Here is a 16,180-nt window from a genome sequence, read left to right on the forward strand (position 1 = left end):
CATCACAGTAAGTTGCAGGCTCATCTTGAATTTCTTTTGCCCCAGGCAGGCCTGGAAATCAACCATTTCTGCAAGGAGCTCTGATTCCTTTTAATAGAGAATGTTTAAAAGCCAACATCTGGGTCCTCTCAGCAAACACATGTAAGAAATGTGTGTACTGATGATGGTGTACTTTTAAATTTGTTGGTTTCTTTAGCATGTCTTAAAATTTGGTAGGTTTATTGCAGTATTTTGTCAGCTAAAAGCAATTTTTATCAGGAGACTAAAAAGACAGGCATTTTTAGTATAGTTTCTTTGAATCTTAATTGTATAACAAAATCTTTACGAACATTTGGAAATCAATGGAATTGTCAAATGCTTGAAATTGGTTGCCCTTGTTCATATATTTCAACATAAACATATTGATGTAGAGTGTATATTGTCTTCCTGCATCCTGGGAGAAATATTAAAAAATACTTTCTTAAAGTAATTCTCTGAAATTTCCATTTATTATTATTATTCTTGGCCACGCCGCGCAGCTTGTAGGATCTCAGTTCCCTGACCAGGTATTGGACCCATGCCCCCTGCAGTAGAAGTGTGGAATTCTAACCACTGGACTGCAAGGGAAGTTCCTTTTTTCTTTTTTTTGCTCACTTTTAAAAATGCTTTCAAAGAGTCATTTCAGTTGTCATCAGAGACCCCTAGTGGCCTCAAAGAAACCAATTTCACAGTGGAAGGACAGAAAACTTTGCTTAGCAAACTGTTTTCATAGAGTGTGCCTTCCTCTGCACAGGAGCTGGGTTAGAGCAACACCCATCACGAGGACACTCACGTGAGGAGACAGGCCTCCCTGTATTGTCCCTTGTCCCTGTCTCTCCCTCTAAGCTTAAAGTGTTTCATCTACAGCATGATAATCAGTATGCTTTATCAACTTTGTATTTTGGAAGAATTTTAGATTTACAGAAAATACAGAGAACTCCATATACCTTCCACCCAGTTCACCTAGTATATCTTATGTAACTATGGTACCTCTGTCAAAACTAAGAAATTAACATTGGTACAGTATCAGTTGTATTAAGGAAACTGGAGTATTTTTAGATTATGCTAGTTTTCCTGATGTTCTTCTTTCTATTCCAGGATACAATCCATTGCATTTAGGTAATCCATTTTTAAAGAAGTTATTACAAATTAGATTAACAGATTATTTATATGCTATTTAAATTATTTCAAAGTATAATCCCTTTCTCTTCTACTCATTTAGACATTCTCAACTTAGGTTACTACTGGGTGTAACTTGGGGCTTCGCCAGTGGCTTAGTGGTAAAGAATCTGCCTCTAATGCAGGAGTGGCAGGCGATGCAGGTTCGATCCCTGAGTCAGGAAGATCCCCTGGAGAAGAGCATGGCAATCCACTCCAGTATTCTTGCCTGGAGAATCCCATGGACAGAGGAGCCTGACAGGTTAGTCCATAGAGTCACAAAGAGTTAGACACTACCGAAGTGACTTTGCATGCACAGCACACGGTGTAACTCATGGCCTATACCTATACTCCTCACTGATACACACTTGATCCCTTTCACCCCTTACGTCTTTTGGGTTTATAACCCCTCTTTGGTACATTTCCCACACCCAAGCTCATCCCGGTGATTAACCATCTAAACATAAGTACGTGCTGACGTCCTGAGAGCATCACACTAAGTTTCTACCAGCTTTACATTCTTCAGGTTCACATCCAACTGCCAGCTGTTTGTTTCAAAGCCTTGCTAGGGTTTTTTCTAAGTTATGCAAAAGTTTTCACCCTAATTTGTTATAACCAGGTAAAACTCATCTACTGATTGCTTCAACCAATATTTATTGGAAGTCTGTTAATTTCCAGGCAACATGCTGGACAATGTGTTTGACACAGAATAAAAGACATAGCTACCCTCTGGTAAGGGAAACAGCCATTAGACAAGAAAATAAAAGTAGTTTCTGATTGGGCAAATGTCACCAATGGGAAAACCATTTCCAAGGAGAGAGAGAGAGACAGGGGGTCTACTGTAGACTTTGGGGTCGGTCAGGACTCGCGGAGGGGGCATCTTGTAAAATGAGACCTGAAGAAGACAAACTTACAAGAACTCAAGGGGAGGCGGCAGCGGGGATGGAGGCGGCAGGAGGGATGGAGGCGGCAGGAGGGATGGAGGCAGCAGTGGGGATGGGGTGGGGGTGGGGGTAGGGGGGAGGTATGCACCACGTAGGGGAACAACCTATTCAGGGATGTTAGAACTTCTTCTATTTCCTCCTTTCATAAAGAAGAAATGTTAATCCCTCACCCTGAAACCAGACAAGGCATTCTGAAAGAAGAGAAGGAACTCCACAACTCAGAAGGGTTTATGATAACTTGAAAGTTTGTGGTACCGTTTATAAATAACATAAAATTTGAAATGTTTCATATTTATTTACCTTATCTTTTTAGATTTCTGTTTTAGAATACTTTATAATACATGTACAAATTATACAACAGAACACGTTTCTTTTATTTTAGAATACGTTTCTAATTCATATACCTAAATCAATCTATTTCTCTATCTATACACACACACACACACAAGGTGGAATAGCTCTGCTTAAAATTTCTATTATGGGTACACTATCAAAACACTTTGGAAGCTTGTCTTAGAGCATGAGTGCATCTCTCCCTTTCTCCATAAGAGGCTTCCCAGGTGGCGCTAGTGGTCAAGAACTCGCCTGCCAATGCAGGAGAGGTAAGAGATGTGGGTTCAGTCCCTGGGTCGAGAAGATCCCCTGGAGGAAGGCATGGTAACCCACTCCAGTATTGTTGCCTGGAGAATCCCATGGACAGAGGACCCTGGCAGGCTATAGTCCGTGGGGTTACAGAGTCAGATATGACTGAAGCAACTTAGCACACACATTTACTCCCATAACCTGGTTGCATTCATTGAGATACCCTTTGGTATAATATCTCAGTGCAAACATAGCTGGCATCTATTTAGAACCGTGATTTCCAAACCTGGCTGTGTATAAAAATGACCTCGAAAATCAGATTCCTGAGCTTTATCCTCAGCAGATTCTCACTCAGTCTGGGGTGGAGCTCTCAAAGCTGTAATTTTAAAGAGCTCCTTACATCACTCAATGTACTGGCAGCTATGGGAACCACTGGTAAAGGATGACATGGGAGTGTGTTTTGTGGGTACAGATATCTAAATATTGAAATGCATATGTATGTGGATCTCCTGTATCATTTTCTCTTTGTCTTTATATCCAATGATGCTCTTTAAAGACAAGGAAACAAGTCTTCCTCACTCATAGTAAACATTTTGCTCAGAGTACACACACCAGATAAATATTATTTGGTGGCTTTGAAAGATGAAAAAAAAAAGGCTAAGTTGCCCTAAAAGCAGTGAGGAGACATCATAAATGATAGATGAACAGTAATTGAAAATACCAAACTCTAAATATTTGCAAAGTAGTTAAGTATTTCTGACCTGGAACCAGAATGGTAATAGCTGTCTGTACCGCCTTTCGGATGATACTGTCTAAGGCAAACATCCAGTGTGGCTTGATGTTATGATTCCGAAGAACTTTATTGACCTGGAGTAAAAGAGTGATATATGGTTTACTTTAATATTTAATTGCAAATAACCTAGCTGATGCATGCATTTGGATGATATTCTACCAACAATAATAACTAAAAGGTTTCTTCACTCTGAATTGTGAATTATTTATGTCACCAGAAAACAAATGAAAAACTGCCACTTCAAAATGAAGTTCGGTGCTTCCCATGTAAGCAAGTAAGATATACCACTTCAATGAAAAGCAATCTAGTTAAATGGGAATGTTGCCTCGTTGGGACCCAGTATCTGCAACTTCTGCCTTTTATGATGTCAGCAGATTGGATGGTGGAAGTGATAAAGGAAAGGAAAAAAAAAAGAGTTCCACTCCAGTATTCTTGCCTGGAGAATCCCATGGACAGAGGAACCTGGCAGGCTACAGTCCATGAGCTCACAAAGGGTTGGACATGAATTAAGTGACTCAGCACACACACATGCATCGAGACTATGTATCTCCTTTTTATTCTTAAATGTTATGGCTGCTATTCAACACAACCAAGCACTTCAGCACGATGTGATGACTTGAAAGTGCCAGTCACCGCTCAAAGGGGGAACACGAGAACATACGTGCTACCTACACACCGGCCATGGTGCGTGCCTTGTTTTCCACCCCACAACGGCTTATATTCTTTTTAAAGAGGAATAAACTGCCAACTATTCCAGACAATCTGTTTACATCAAAAATCTTTGTTGTAAGACTATCTTTTTAAAGTGACTAGTAATGTTTCACTTATTTACACAGTGACACAGATATATGCACTACCTTTCTTTTTAAAAATTATGGTAAAATATGCATTCCATCAAATTTACCATCTTAACTATTTTTAAGTGTACAGCTAAAGTGGCATTTCTAAGTGGCATCAAGTACGTGGACACTGTTGTGCTAGTGTGAAATGAAACATTTCCTGCTGTATCAGTGGGCAAGAAATGTCACAGCCATCAGCGATTTCAGGCCTCCTAAAGTGAATGAGGGCTCCCAAAACTGTGATCCAGCAGATGCCACCATCCCCAGCCATGGCAATTGCTGGAGGAGTGAAGAGATGGGATGCCAGAAGCAGCCATCCACCACACTTGCCATCCCTTATGGTAAAAAAGGAATTAAGGATGTGAAGCATCTAGAAATAGATTTGGCCCCTGATAGCTGAGGTGCCTATGAAAGGAATGAATTCAGAGAGCCCAGAGGCTTGCCTCTTTCCCTACATATAAAACACTAAATTCCTTAGCTTGATATCTGGTTTTCCTTACTATTTAACAATAATCGTTGATGTTCAGGTTGCCTTCCCGCTTTGTTGCAAACTTGTATATACCGGACTCCCTCTCCTGCCTCCTCTGAGCAGATTTCACAGAGCTACTGCGATGCTGTCTCCTGGGCTTGGAGTCCCCAACATTCCCACCAAATAAAGTAACTCTCTGCTTTCAGGTTGTGGCTCATTTTTTAGTTAACGCTATCATCACCATTGCTCATCTCCAGAACTCTTTCCATCCTGCAAAACTGAAACGCTACACCATTAAACAATGATTCCCCCCTGCCCTCTCCTCCCAGTCCCTGACAACCACCATTCTACTTCCTGTTTATGAATATGACTACTCTAAGTGTCTCACACAATCGAAATTGTGCAGTCTTTTTGTGTCTGGCTCATTTCACTATGTGTAATGTGTCAGAACTTCGTTCCTTTTTCAGGTTGATAACATTTCAACTCAGTGACTGATCTGATCTGATTGTATGGGTAAGCCATTACCTTTTTATAAATGACTTTCATCATAAGGCTAAGAGAGGTTTATTCAAAATTTGGTTTAACTCCACTAATTTCTAGTTGACATGGGTCTTTAAGAAAAGATGCTATTTTTCCCAACAGGACTCTGACTAGAGAGAGATCTTAGAGGAAGCTGGGGAGAAGGTGACCTAGCTGCAATCTCACACCAGAAGCTAGAGTTCCAGTGGCTCATTCCTGCCCTTGATCCATCTTCATCAAAATCCCCCAGTGTAGATGGATGTCTGTCTGAGGAATTCCTCAGAGTGGTTGTTCCCAGGGAAGCGGACCATTGCTAGGTTCCCACTTGTTCTAGGAAACCCCTTCAGAGTGATTTTCTCCTGGCACTTTCTTAAAGGACTCGCTTGATTATTTGACTAATGTGGGTATGACATTTAGTAACTAATACTCTTTCTCTCAAGGGTCCCAAAGAGAAAATGGAGGAGGGGTCCTCTATCACCATGACCAGCTCCTCACAGCTCCTCATTCAACAATATATTATATCCAGGCCATTCTTTGGGTTCATTCCCATCCTGGACAGTGCAAGTCCATCCTGGACACCTCTAGTCAGAGCAAGAGCAGGTGTGTGTGTGTGAGACTTGGTCTGTGGCCCAGGATTACAACTAACCCACTCTCAATCTGAACTCTACTTGCCTATTTGCTTTCCAGCCTGTAGACTGGAAGCCAAATGTGTGAGCAAGCTGCAAACTCACTGAGTTATTTGATTCTATTTGCAGCTGGCTGGGGTTCCCTAGTTACAGAGAAAGTGTGCCTTTAGCATTATATTAGTGACAGGCCTGGCCAGTTGCTCTCATTTCCCATGACGTCAATTGAGTCAGGACTGTTGCCCTCCCCACAAAACAGCATAAGACTGAGCGGCTTGCACAGAGTTCCAGGGAACACAAGGTCACTGAAGGATTACAATTTAGTTTTAAATCAGGGATCTTTTGATGCACCAAATGCAACTGTCAAGACATCTTCTAGGTAGGAGCAATAAACTCATTAGGACTGAGTCAATTTGGGGAATTTACCTAAAATGATGCAAAGTGCTTCCCTATTCACATGGCTGGCACCATGGGAACTTTCTTATTTCTCTGTCTCCTGCAGTCAGTTGTAAGGGCTTCTGGGAGGGACTTCAGGCTTTTTTTGGTACAAGTTCCACAGGCAAGTCTCATTCAAGGATATCACATATGGTTTGAATCAGGCTTCTGGAAAACTGGCTTCAAGTTTGTGTTGCATAGCAACTCGCTAGGAGAGCGAGGAACTGTCAGTGATCTCTCACCAGAGCCTGTGAATTAATTTTTATCCAATGATGCCCTGTGCTCTAAAGTATATTTCTAGCTAGGGAGTAGTGAATATTTATTAAACAAGTATGTTTAAAATGTTCTGTTTGGAAAACAGAGCAAGGGGGAAAAATTTTGATCATTCTGATCATTCTGATCTGTACAGTTACATTTTTCCGAGTGACCGCTAGATGGCACTTTTCATATATAATATAAAGTGCAGGACAAGAGTGCTCTGTTGCTAAAATCATCAAAATAAATAGTGACCAACTACATGATTTCATAAGAACAAAGTGCAGCCATGGGAGATGTCTGTGAGTGTTGTTATTTTCCACGGTGTTCCATTTTATGTGTATCTAACCTGGGGGAGATTCCAGATTCTATAACAAAGCTAGTGCTTCGAGGCACACAGACAGGCAACCATCTCATACTTACTCATGTTCTAAAGAGAAAAGAATTCATTACAATGATTAAATAAAGAAAAGTCAACAGAGCTTATGTTTTTATCCTATTTTCTGACTAATTTTAGCTGGAGTGTCTGGGAAAACATGGGCGAAATATCATACTTACAGCATCTTGGAAACCAAAGAGCACCACCTGGACCTGACTGATCCCGTGGCTGTCGAAGTCCAGCTCCAGCTTCAGCTTGGACAGGGTGGTGGCTATGATCTTCCGGTCCGTGGACCTCACAAATTCTCTGAGGCTTGCGACCAGAGTTGTGATGTGTTCCCATTTCAGTTTAGGTTCTTCAGCCCCCTGTGAATAGTAACCAACCGTCTCTCAGTCTGTCAGATATTTCTGTACTGGATGTATCAGCCATGGGCCTCTCGCCCTCACAGCCCCTGCTGAGAACTGAACTGTTTTATACACAGTATCAATAGCCCCCTGCTAAGTGGGAACAGCCATATTTGAACTATGGCTTCTGCCCCTGCAAAAAAAAAAGAAAGGAAAGGGAAAACCTTGGGAAGGAAAGAAACCCACTGCATATACTGTCCAACAGCTGTGATGTAGTCTGATGGACAAACAGGGACAGGCAGAGGCTGTGAGATTCTACTTTCAGAAACTTTAATTGGGAGCTAAAGAGAGATTCAGGCAAAGAGCCATAGGATTTCAGGCTCAAAGTCTGCCCAGAGACAGAAGTCATAAAACAGGGTGAGAGTACATTGAGTTATAAGGAAGTACAAGGAATAGAGTTGAGAATGACGATTGGTAGAGAGAAAAGTAGATGGAAATGGGTGCCAACAGCAACCAAGCCAGAGAAGCACAGGCTGCGGGACTTGAAGGCCTTGGAATTACACTCCAGTTTCTGTCTCTGTGAGGCTCTGAGAGATGCCATGGTTGAACTTACCCTGAGAATCCATATGTCTGCCTACATGTTCCTAGTCCTTCAAGTGCCATTGAAGACACATCAATTCTTTGTAACCAAAAGCAGCTAGCATAAGTTGTCTATTTTACACATAGTATCAATAGTGTATATGTATCAGTCCCAATCTCCCAATTCATACCACCCTGCCTACCCCCTCAGTATCCAGACATTTGTTCTCTAATTCTTTGTCTCTATTTCTGCTTTGCAAATAAGGCCATCTATATCATTTTCTAGATATATTCATTAATATATGATGCTAGTTTTCTTTTTCTGACCTACTGCACTCACGGTATCCTAAATGGGAGGGAAATTCAAAACGAAGGGGATATATGTATACGTGGGCTCCCCAGGTGGCACAGTAGTAAAGAGTCCACCTGCCTATGCAGGAGGTGCAAGAGACTTGGGTTTGATCCCTGGGTTGGGAAGATCCCCTCGAGCAGGAAATGACAACCCACCCCAGTATTCTTGCCTGGAGAATCCCATAGACAGAGGAGCCTGGTGGGCTATAGTCCATGGGGTCACAAAGAATCAGACACAACTGAGCATGCACATGTATGTATATGTGCAGCCGATTAATTCCGCTGTGCAGTGGAAGCTAAAGTAATATTGCAAAGCAACTATGTTCCAATAAAAATTAATTAACAATAAAAACATATCAAACATTTTGCTATTAACGGAGCTTGCTTCAAACTTTATCCTGGAAACCATTCCTTACACACCAATAAGGCAATCAGTAATAAGAATGGACCAAATGGATGACTCCACATATTAAAAACTAAATATTTAAACAAATTCCCTTCCTCAAGTTGAACTTCTACTTTGAGCAAGAAACGTTATTACTTAAAGGAAACAGTAGAATGCTATTGATCCTCATTTAAGAAAGAAAGATCCTCATTTAAGAAAGAAATATCCTCATTTCTATCTCGTATTGTGTATTTTGTTACTGCATCATTAAAATTAAATCCTCAACTGGGCTTTGAAAATGACAATTTCTAGGAGTCTATTAAAATAAAAGAGAAATGCCCCATCAAGTTTGTTCTCCCATTCGATTTTCATTTGGGAGCTCCCTCTCATGTTTATGCTTTGATGAGAAAAGATTATATTGAAAAGCTTGAAAGCTATCATTAAGGGAATATTTGAAAATCAGACAGGGGACAATTATAAACTTTGTTTCTTTTCTTGCCACAAACCAAATTACCCTCAAAGTAAAGATTCACAGGCAATATCATAAAAACATGAAAATATGTTCGAGAAGAAAAATGTGTTTCTATTTAGAAACTGGAAGCTTATCTTAGTGAAAAATCAGTTACATGTTTGCCAGCAGTTTAAACAGCAAACATTTTTTGGACATTTGCTTTGTTTTCACAACAGAAAAAACATGCTTCTGCTGGTTTTTTGATGTTACTGTCCCTGTTCTACAAAGGAACACTGTCTACCCTGGGAAATGTTTTTCATCTGGGGGATTTCATCACCTACATAATGGTCATAATAATGGTTGTTTCTGTTCTCAAGCCTGCCTCCCCATATGTACTCATTAACACGCCTTTATGAACAAGCATCTTAGGTTATCAGGTGAGACTGATTCAGTATCAGAAGGCAGCATCTGACAGTGTGTCTTTCCTGAACACTGAAGAGGACCATCCTAGATTCTCTGGCAAAGGGGCTCTGCCTTCTTTGTCCTTAAACTCCTTCAAAGTGATGAGTGGATTTCAGAAGGATGTTACAGATTGAAAGTGCTTTCATGGGCCACTTTGAGAATCCACACTTGAGTCTTGTCATAAAGGGGCAGGCTTAAATGTAAAGATGTATCTAGAAATATTTAATACAATGAAAATACATTTCCATCTAGTCATAGAAAAAAATCAGATACTAGATAACTGCTTGATAATGATATCAACAATAATAGTTAACATTTATGGAATATTCTCTATTATTGTCTCAATGATTCATGATCTTAGTTACTCCCCGTAGCAACCCTTTGCTACAGTGACTAATCCCATTGTTTCCTCAAATTTATGGATTAGGAAATTCAGCCTCAGAGAGGTTAACTAACTTGCTCAAATCACATAGCCTTTAAGTGGTAGAATCAGGCCTCAGAGTCAAGTTGAGGCTGAACCCAAGCTCCTAATCATTACCTTCTACTGCCTCAATTAGCTGTCTGAACCAGCAGTAAACCTGGGTGGGGACCTGCTCTATTGCAAGATCACCACGGGATGCCTCAGGAAAGGATTCACAGCCTCTGCAGCAGTCACCATCAGAAGGACCCTATCTCTCATTTGACAATTCTGGATTTACTAAGCAACTGTGACCAGCAGTTTCTGGTCAGAATCATACTGGTCACTTCATACTGGTGCACTGAGGCAAGCCCTCTGACAGTCGCTTTTAAGCTTTTCTTTCCTTTCCCCTTTTTTAGAGAACATTCAAGCATTCTTAAAACACTAGGAAGTCACAAACACTTGAATAGGATTGAAGTGAAGTGAAGTCGCTCAGTCGTGTCCGACTCTTTGCAACCCCATGGACTGTAGCCTGCCAGGCTCCTCCCATGGGATTTTCCAAGCAAGAGTACGGGAGTGGGTTGCCATTCCTTCTCCAGAGGATTTTCCCCACCCAGGGATCGAACCTCGGTCTCCCACATTGTAGGCAGACGCTCTACTGTCTGAGCCACCAGGGAAGCCTTGAATAGGATTAACCAACTCCAAAATTTAAGAATTTCAGCACAGTCATGAAAGCACAGTCTCTTGCTAGGCTCTCTGCTGAGGGCTGAGACCATGACACAAATCAAGGCAGACAAAGAAAACCCCCAAACAAGCAGACACTTTTCTGTATTAGGAAAGCACACCTACAGGGGATGATTACGAGACCTAAGCAATCACTGAGTTCTGTGTACTGACCTAAATCAAAAGCCTTCATGCCACAGCGGCTACTGGTGATTCCTTCTCCCAAACCCAAACCCCGTCCCCTCCCCTGTTGCCTGTTTCTCCCAGGACTTGTCACCCCCTGGCGTAGCGGGAGGGAGAGCGGTGTAGCGGGAGGGAGAGCGGTTTAGCAGGAGGGAGAGCAGAGCACGGACCCTGGAGCAAGACTGCCTGGGTACAAATCCCAACTCCATCGCTCAGCGCTGTGTGGCTTCTGTGAATTACTCAGCGCCTCTGTGCCTCCTCTGTGCAAAATAAGGAGACTAACAGAACTACTGCTGCAGGACTGTGGTCACAGGAACTGAGTGAGCAGAGACCCAGGAACTACTAAGAACAATGTCTGGCCCATAGAAAGTATTTGCTATTATTACTATATATTTGCGTTTCCCTGGTGTCTTGATGGTAAAGAATCCACCAGCAACGTGGGAGACCTTGGTTTGATCCCTGGGCTGGGAAGTTTCCCTGGAGGAGGGCATGGCAACCCACTCCAGTATTCTTGCCTGGAGAAGCCCCATGGACAGAGGAGCCTGGCAGGCTACAGTCCATGGGGTTGCAAAGAGTCGGACATGACTGAGCGACTAAGCGTGCACACACACACACACATACACATATTATATATTTAACATACAGAGTAACATATATGTAACATACATAGTATATAATAACATTTAACTATATATTTAACTACTATATATTCAACTATGTGCTTACTACATTTTTATTGCTTTTCTTGCTCCACAAGAATGTCAGCTTCAATGGGATGCATCTATTTTCCCCATTTTGTTCACTCTAGTGTCCTAGCATACCCAGCACATAGATGGGGGAATGCCTGGCATCTAGTAGATGCCCAGTAAATATTTGTTGAATGAATGGCCTCCAATTACTGCACATTTGCTCCTTTTATCTAAACTTGGTTCTGCTTCTTTATCTTACACCATCTGATTCTCAGTCCTTGAATGACCACAGTGAGCAGATGGAAAGGCACAAGTGACAGCTATGGGTTCCAAACTACTCCCATCTCAGCCATATCTCCAGATTCCTCTGTGGTATTCTCAGCACTCATTCCACTTGCAATTCAGAACTTGGCCATCCCTCACCCAGGGCGCCTCCTTTCAGGGCCTCAGAGTCCTTGCCTTAGGACTCAAGTCAGAAGTTTTCCTAGAACACATAGATGTCAGTTCTCCGTGTACCCAGAGACCCTGATGACACACACTTGGTGTTTCAGCTCCTCCTATGGAATCTAAAGACGTGAATATTAGAGAATTCCTAAGGTGATGGAATCAGCAGAGAAACTTCGAGGGCTTCTCAAGATAAAGACAAGCAGGGACTATATAGCAAGAGCCAAGAAAGAGACAATCTGGCTTCATTTACATTCCAATAAAAGCTGAGACCAGATAAAGTACTGGACTGAGATGGAAACTTGATCCGATCCCTCCAGCTTCACCCGTTTTGTAGCTATTCTCCTAGGACAGAAGGGAGGAGAGAAATTACATGTCATCATGGTAATCATGGAAGACAGGTGGTTGCCACAGGTGCTGAAGTCGGTTCACAAGTCCCTGACACCCATAGAACTAAAAGAGGATGCAAGTGTCATGTCTGGGCCAAGTATGTCTGGGGAGTTTTATACTCAAGAGGAGGCCTGAGCCTCTGCTCCAGGCAAGCAGGCATCACCTGCAGTGTAGAGGTGGTGGAAACCCTGTTTCTACTGGGACAGAGCTGGGAGGGGATTCATCCTCATTTCTATAAGTAGAATCCCAGGGAATACATTTTTCCAGGTATTAGGGATGAAACTGTGTCATTTCTCCCATCCCCCAATTCACGTGTTGAAGTCTTAACCCCTCAAGGTGACTATTTGGAGACAGGGTATTTAGGAGATAACTAAGGTTGAGATCATAAGGGTGGGGCTCTAATCCAACAGGATTAGTGCTCTTGTAAAACAAAGAAGAGACACTAGAGGCACACAGAGAAAAAAGGGCAGGTGAGGACACAGAAAGAACGTGGCCACCTGAAAGCCTAGAAGAGAGGCCTCAGGAGAAACCGAAGCTGCCAGCACCTCAGTTTTAGACTTTCAGCTTCCAGAACACTGAGAGAGAAAAATTTCCTGTTGTTCAAGCTACTGAGTCTAAGTTATTTTGTTATGGCAGCTCAGCAAACAAATACACCAGGGAACAGAGTTTGCCCAACTTTGTTTTTTTTTGTAGCATGTTTGGCCTCTTACCACCCTAGATAATTTACTTATTATTGCCTATCTCCCTATACTTGACTGGAGCCCTCCAAGCACAGTGGTCTCTGTTGAGTAAGTGAGGTTTCCCAAATGCTCAGAGGAGCCAATGGCAGGTAGCCTCATGCTAATGGCAGGTAGCAATTCACATGTCTCAGAGGATGTTTACTGTCTAAATGAATAAATGAAAGAACGGTGAAAAGATTTGCAGGGGCCCATCAGAACCTCACCAACATTTTGCTTCTGCCTTAAAAATAAGTGAAAAGTGAAAGTGTCAGTCACTCAATTGTGTCTGACTCTTTGCGATTCCATGGACTGGAGCCCACCAGGCTCCTCTGTCCAAGTAATTCTCCAGGCAAGAATACTGGAGTGGGTACCATTCCCCTCTCCCGGGGATTGTCCCAACCCAGGGACTGAACCAGGTCTCCAACATTGCAGGTGGATTCTTTACCATCTGAGCCACCAGGGAAGCCTGACGTAAAAACAGCTTATGTTCTAAAACACAGTTTCTGTGTTAGGGATTCTGCCTACCCCCCATGGTAGGTTTGTTTTATCATCAGGAGGTGGAAACTTCTTCATGTCTTCATATCATCTGAGACAGTTCCAAGTGGACTTCGCTGGTGGTCCAGTGGCTAGGACACCATCTTCCAGTGCACGGGACGTGGGTTCAATCCCTGGTTGGGTAACTAAAATTTCACATGCTGAGGGGCAACGAAGCCCATGTGCCACAACTAGAGAAAAAAGCCCCAGCGCCACAACAAAGAGTCAGCACAGTCCAAAAAAAAAAAAAAGTCAACTCTGGGGAAATGAAGTCTCCGAAGGGCTATTACCTGAGCCAAGGATTCCATTAAGTTTCTCACAACTTTGTCTTGGTCTTCCGTCAGAATCCTGTGAAGCGTGGCCCGTCTCTCACTGTCCTTCCTCAGCATAAAGAATCCGGAATCTTTTTCTTCTGGAGAAGGTGGAGCACTGTGGTCTTCAAAATTTTCATCAGGGATGCTGCAATAATTTAGGCAGCACATATTACCATCTCCATTATCAAATGACACCCCACATTCGTCCCTCACCCCAACTAAGTCAGGTCTTTACCCCAGAAACAGCGTCCGGATGCCTTTGACATCCTTTTCTCCACAGGACTTGGCTCTTGTTTTGAAAGAGAAGGGGTCCACCTTCAACTCTGTGTCAGGGGAAACTGAGCCGTACTCGCTGCTGCTGCTCGTGTCCTCCACCAGGACTGGCACTGGCAAGGAGATACTCCTGAGGTACTCTGCGTGTCACAAGAGGGGGAACGAGATGAGTAAGGCTTCTAGAAACGTGCACACACCGACATGAGACAGCAAGGTTACTTGTCAAGTGTCTCGTTCCAGTGAGCAGCCAAACTATGCAACATAAGGGGCTGGTCTTGGGACCACGGTTCCTCAGAGTAATCCATGCAGGGGGTCAGCGAGGAAAGGGCCTCCTAGGCCCTGAAAGAACTATCTCAGGGGCATGAAACTGGAGGAAGCACCAGGCCCAGCAGTTCTGGGTTCTCAGCCCTTTGTTTTTATTGTCCACCTATTAGAGTTTAGGAGCTTCCCAGGTGGTACAGTGGTAAATGATCTGCTTGCCAATGCGGGAGATGCAAGAGATGCAGGTTCGATCCCTGGGTGGGGAAGATCCCCTGGAGAAGGGCATGCCAACCCACCCCAGTATTCTTGCCTGGAGAATCCCATGGACAGAGGAGCCTGGCGGGCTACAGTCCAAAGAGTTGGACACGACTGAGCACACACATACCCACTAGAATTTATGAAGGTCATTTGTGAGGCTTAGTTTTTCACATGTATAAAATAAAGGACCAGATTCATAACTGATAAACTGTGCTCCTTAGAAGTTTAAGGTCCACCTAGTTCTCAGGGCTGCTTTGGTGGGGTGAGTGGGTGGATTTCTGTGATCCTAGAACATAGATTCCAACCCTGTTTTACCTAAAACAAATATGCTCCTTCAGTCATGTATCAGAGCTCTGCTTCAGTTCAGTTCAGTCGCTCAGTCGTGTCCGACTGAGTCAGACCACATGGACTGTAGCACACCAGGCCTCCCTGTCCATCACCAACTTCCAGAGCTTGCTCAAACTCATGTCCAGTGAGTCAGTGATGCCATCCAACCATCTTATCCTCTGTTGTCCCCTTCTCCCCCTGCCTTCAATCTTCCCATTAGGGTCTTTTCCAATGAGTCACTTCTTCACATCAGGTGGCCAAAGTATTGGAGCTTCAGCTTCAGCATCAGTCCTTCCAATGAATATTCAGGACTGATTTCTTTTAGGATTGACTGGTTTGATTTCCTTGCAGTCCAATTTGCTAACATTAGGAATTCAGTTCAGTTCAGTTGCTCAGTTGTGTCTGGCTCCTTGCGACCCCATGGACTGCAGCACACCAGGCTTCCCTGTCCATCACCAACTCCCAGGGATTACTCAAACTCAAGTCCATCGAGTTGGTGATGGCATCCAACCATCTCATCCTCAGTTGTCCCCTTCTCCTCCCATCTTCAATCTTTCCCAGCATCAGGATATTTTCCAGTGAGTTAGTTCTTTGAGACAGGTGGCCGAAGTACTGGAGTTTCAGCTTCAGCATTAGTCCTTCCAATGAATATTCAGGACTGATTTCTTTAAGGGTTGATTGGTTGGATCTCCTTGCAGTTCAAGGGACTCTTAAGAGTCTTCTTCAACACCACTGTTAAAAAGCATCAATTCTTCAGCACTCAGCTTTCTTTATAGTCCAATTCTCATATCCATACATGACTATTGGAAAAACCATAGCTTTGACTAGACGGACATTTGTCGGCAAAGTAATGCCTCTGCTTTTTATAAGCTGTCTAGGTTGGTCATAGCTTTTCTCCCAAGGAGCAAGCATCTTTTAATTTCATGGCTGCAGTCACCATCTGAAGTGATTTTGGAGCCCCCCAAAAAAGTCACTCACTGTTCCCATTGTTTCCCCATCTACTTGCCATGAAGTGATGGGACCAGATGCCATGATCTACGTTTTTGGAATGATGAGCTTTAAGCCAACTTTTTCGCTCTCCT

General features: G+C 43.0%; 1 protein-coding gene across 1 annotated transcript in view; it reads right to left on the minus strand.

The window, feature by feature from the left end:
- Nucleotides 1–16,180, minus strand: part of MAP3K5 (mitogen-activated protein kinase kinase kinase 5) — a 229,254-nt gene that overhangs the window by 18,242 nt on the left and 194,832 nt on the right. The window contains 4 exon segments of the mRNA XM_005899101.3: nt 3,464–3,569; nt 7,194–7,379; nt 13,956–14,124; nt 14,215–14,392. Of these exon segments, the coding sequence (XP_005899163.3) occupies nt 3,464–3,569; nt 7,194–7,379; nt 13,956–14,124; nt 14,215–14,392 (639 nt within the window).

The sequence above is a fragment of the Bos mutus genome, chromosome 9, assembly GCF_027580195.1.
Source record: "Bos mutus isolate GX-2022 chromosome 9, NWIPB_WYAK_1.1, whole genome shotgun sequence".
Taxonomy (NCBI): domain Eukaryota; kingdom Metazoa; phylum Chordata; class Mammalia; order Artiodactyla; family Bovidae; genus Bos; species Bos mutus.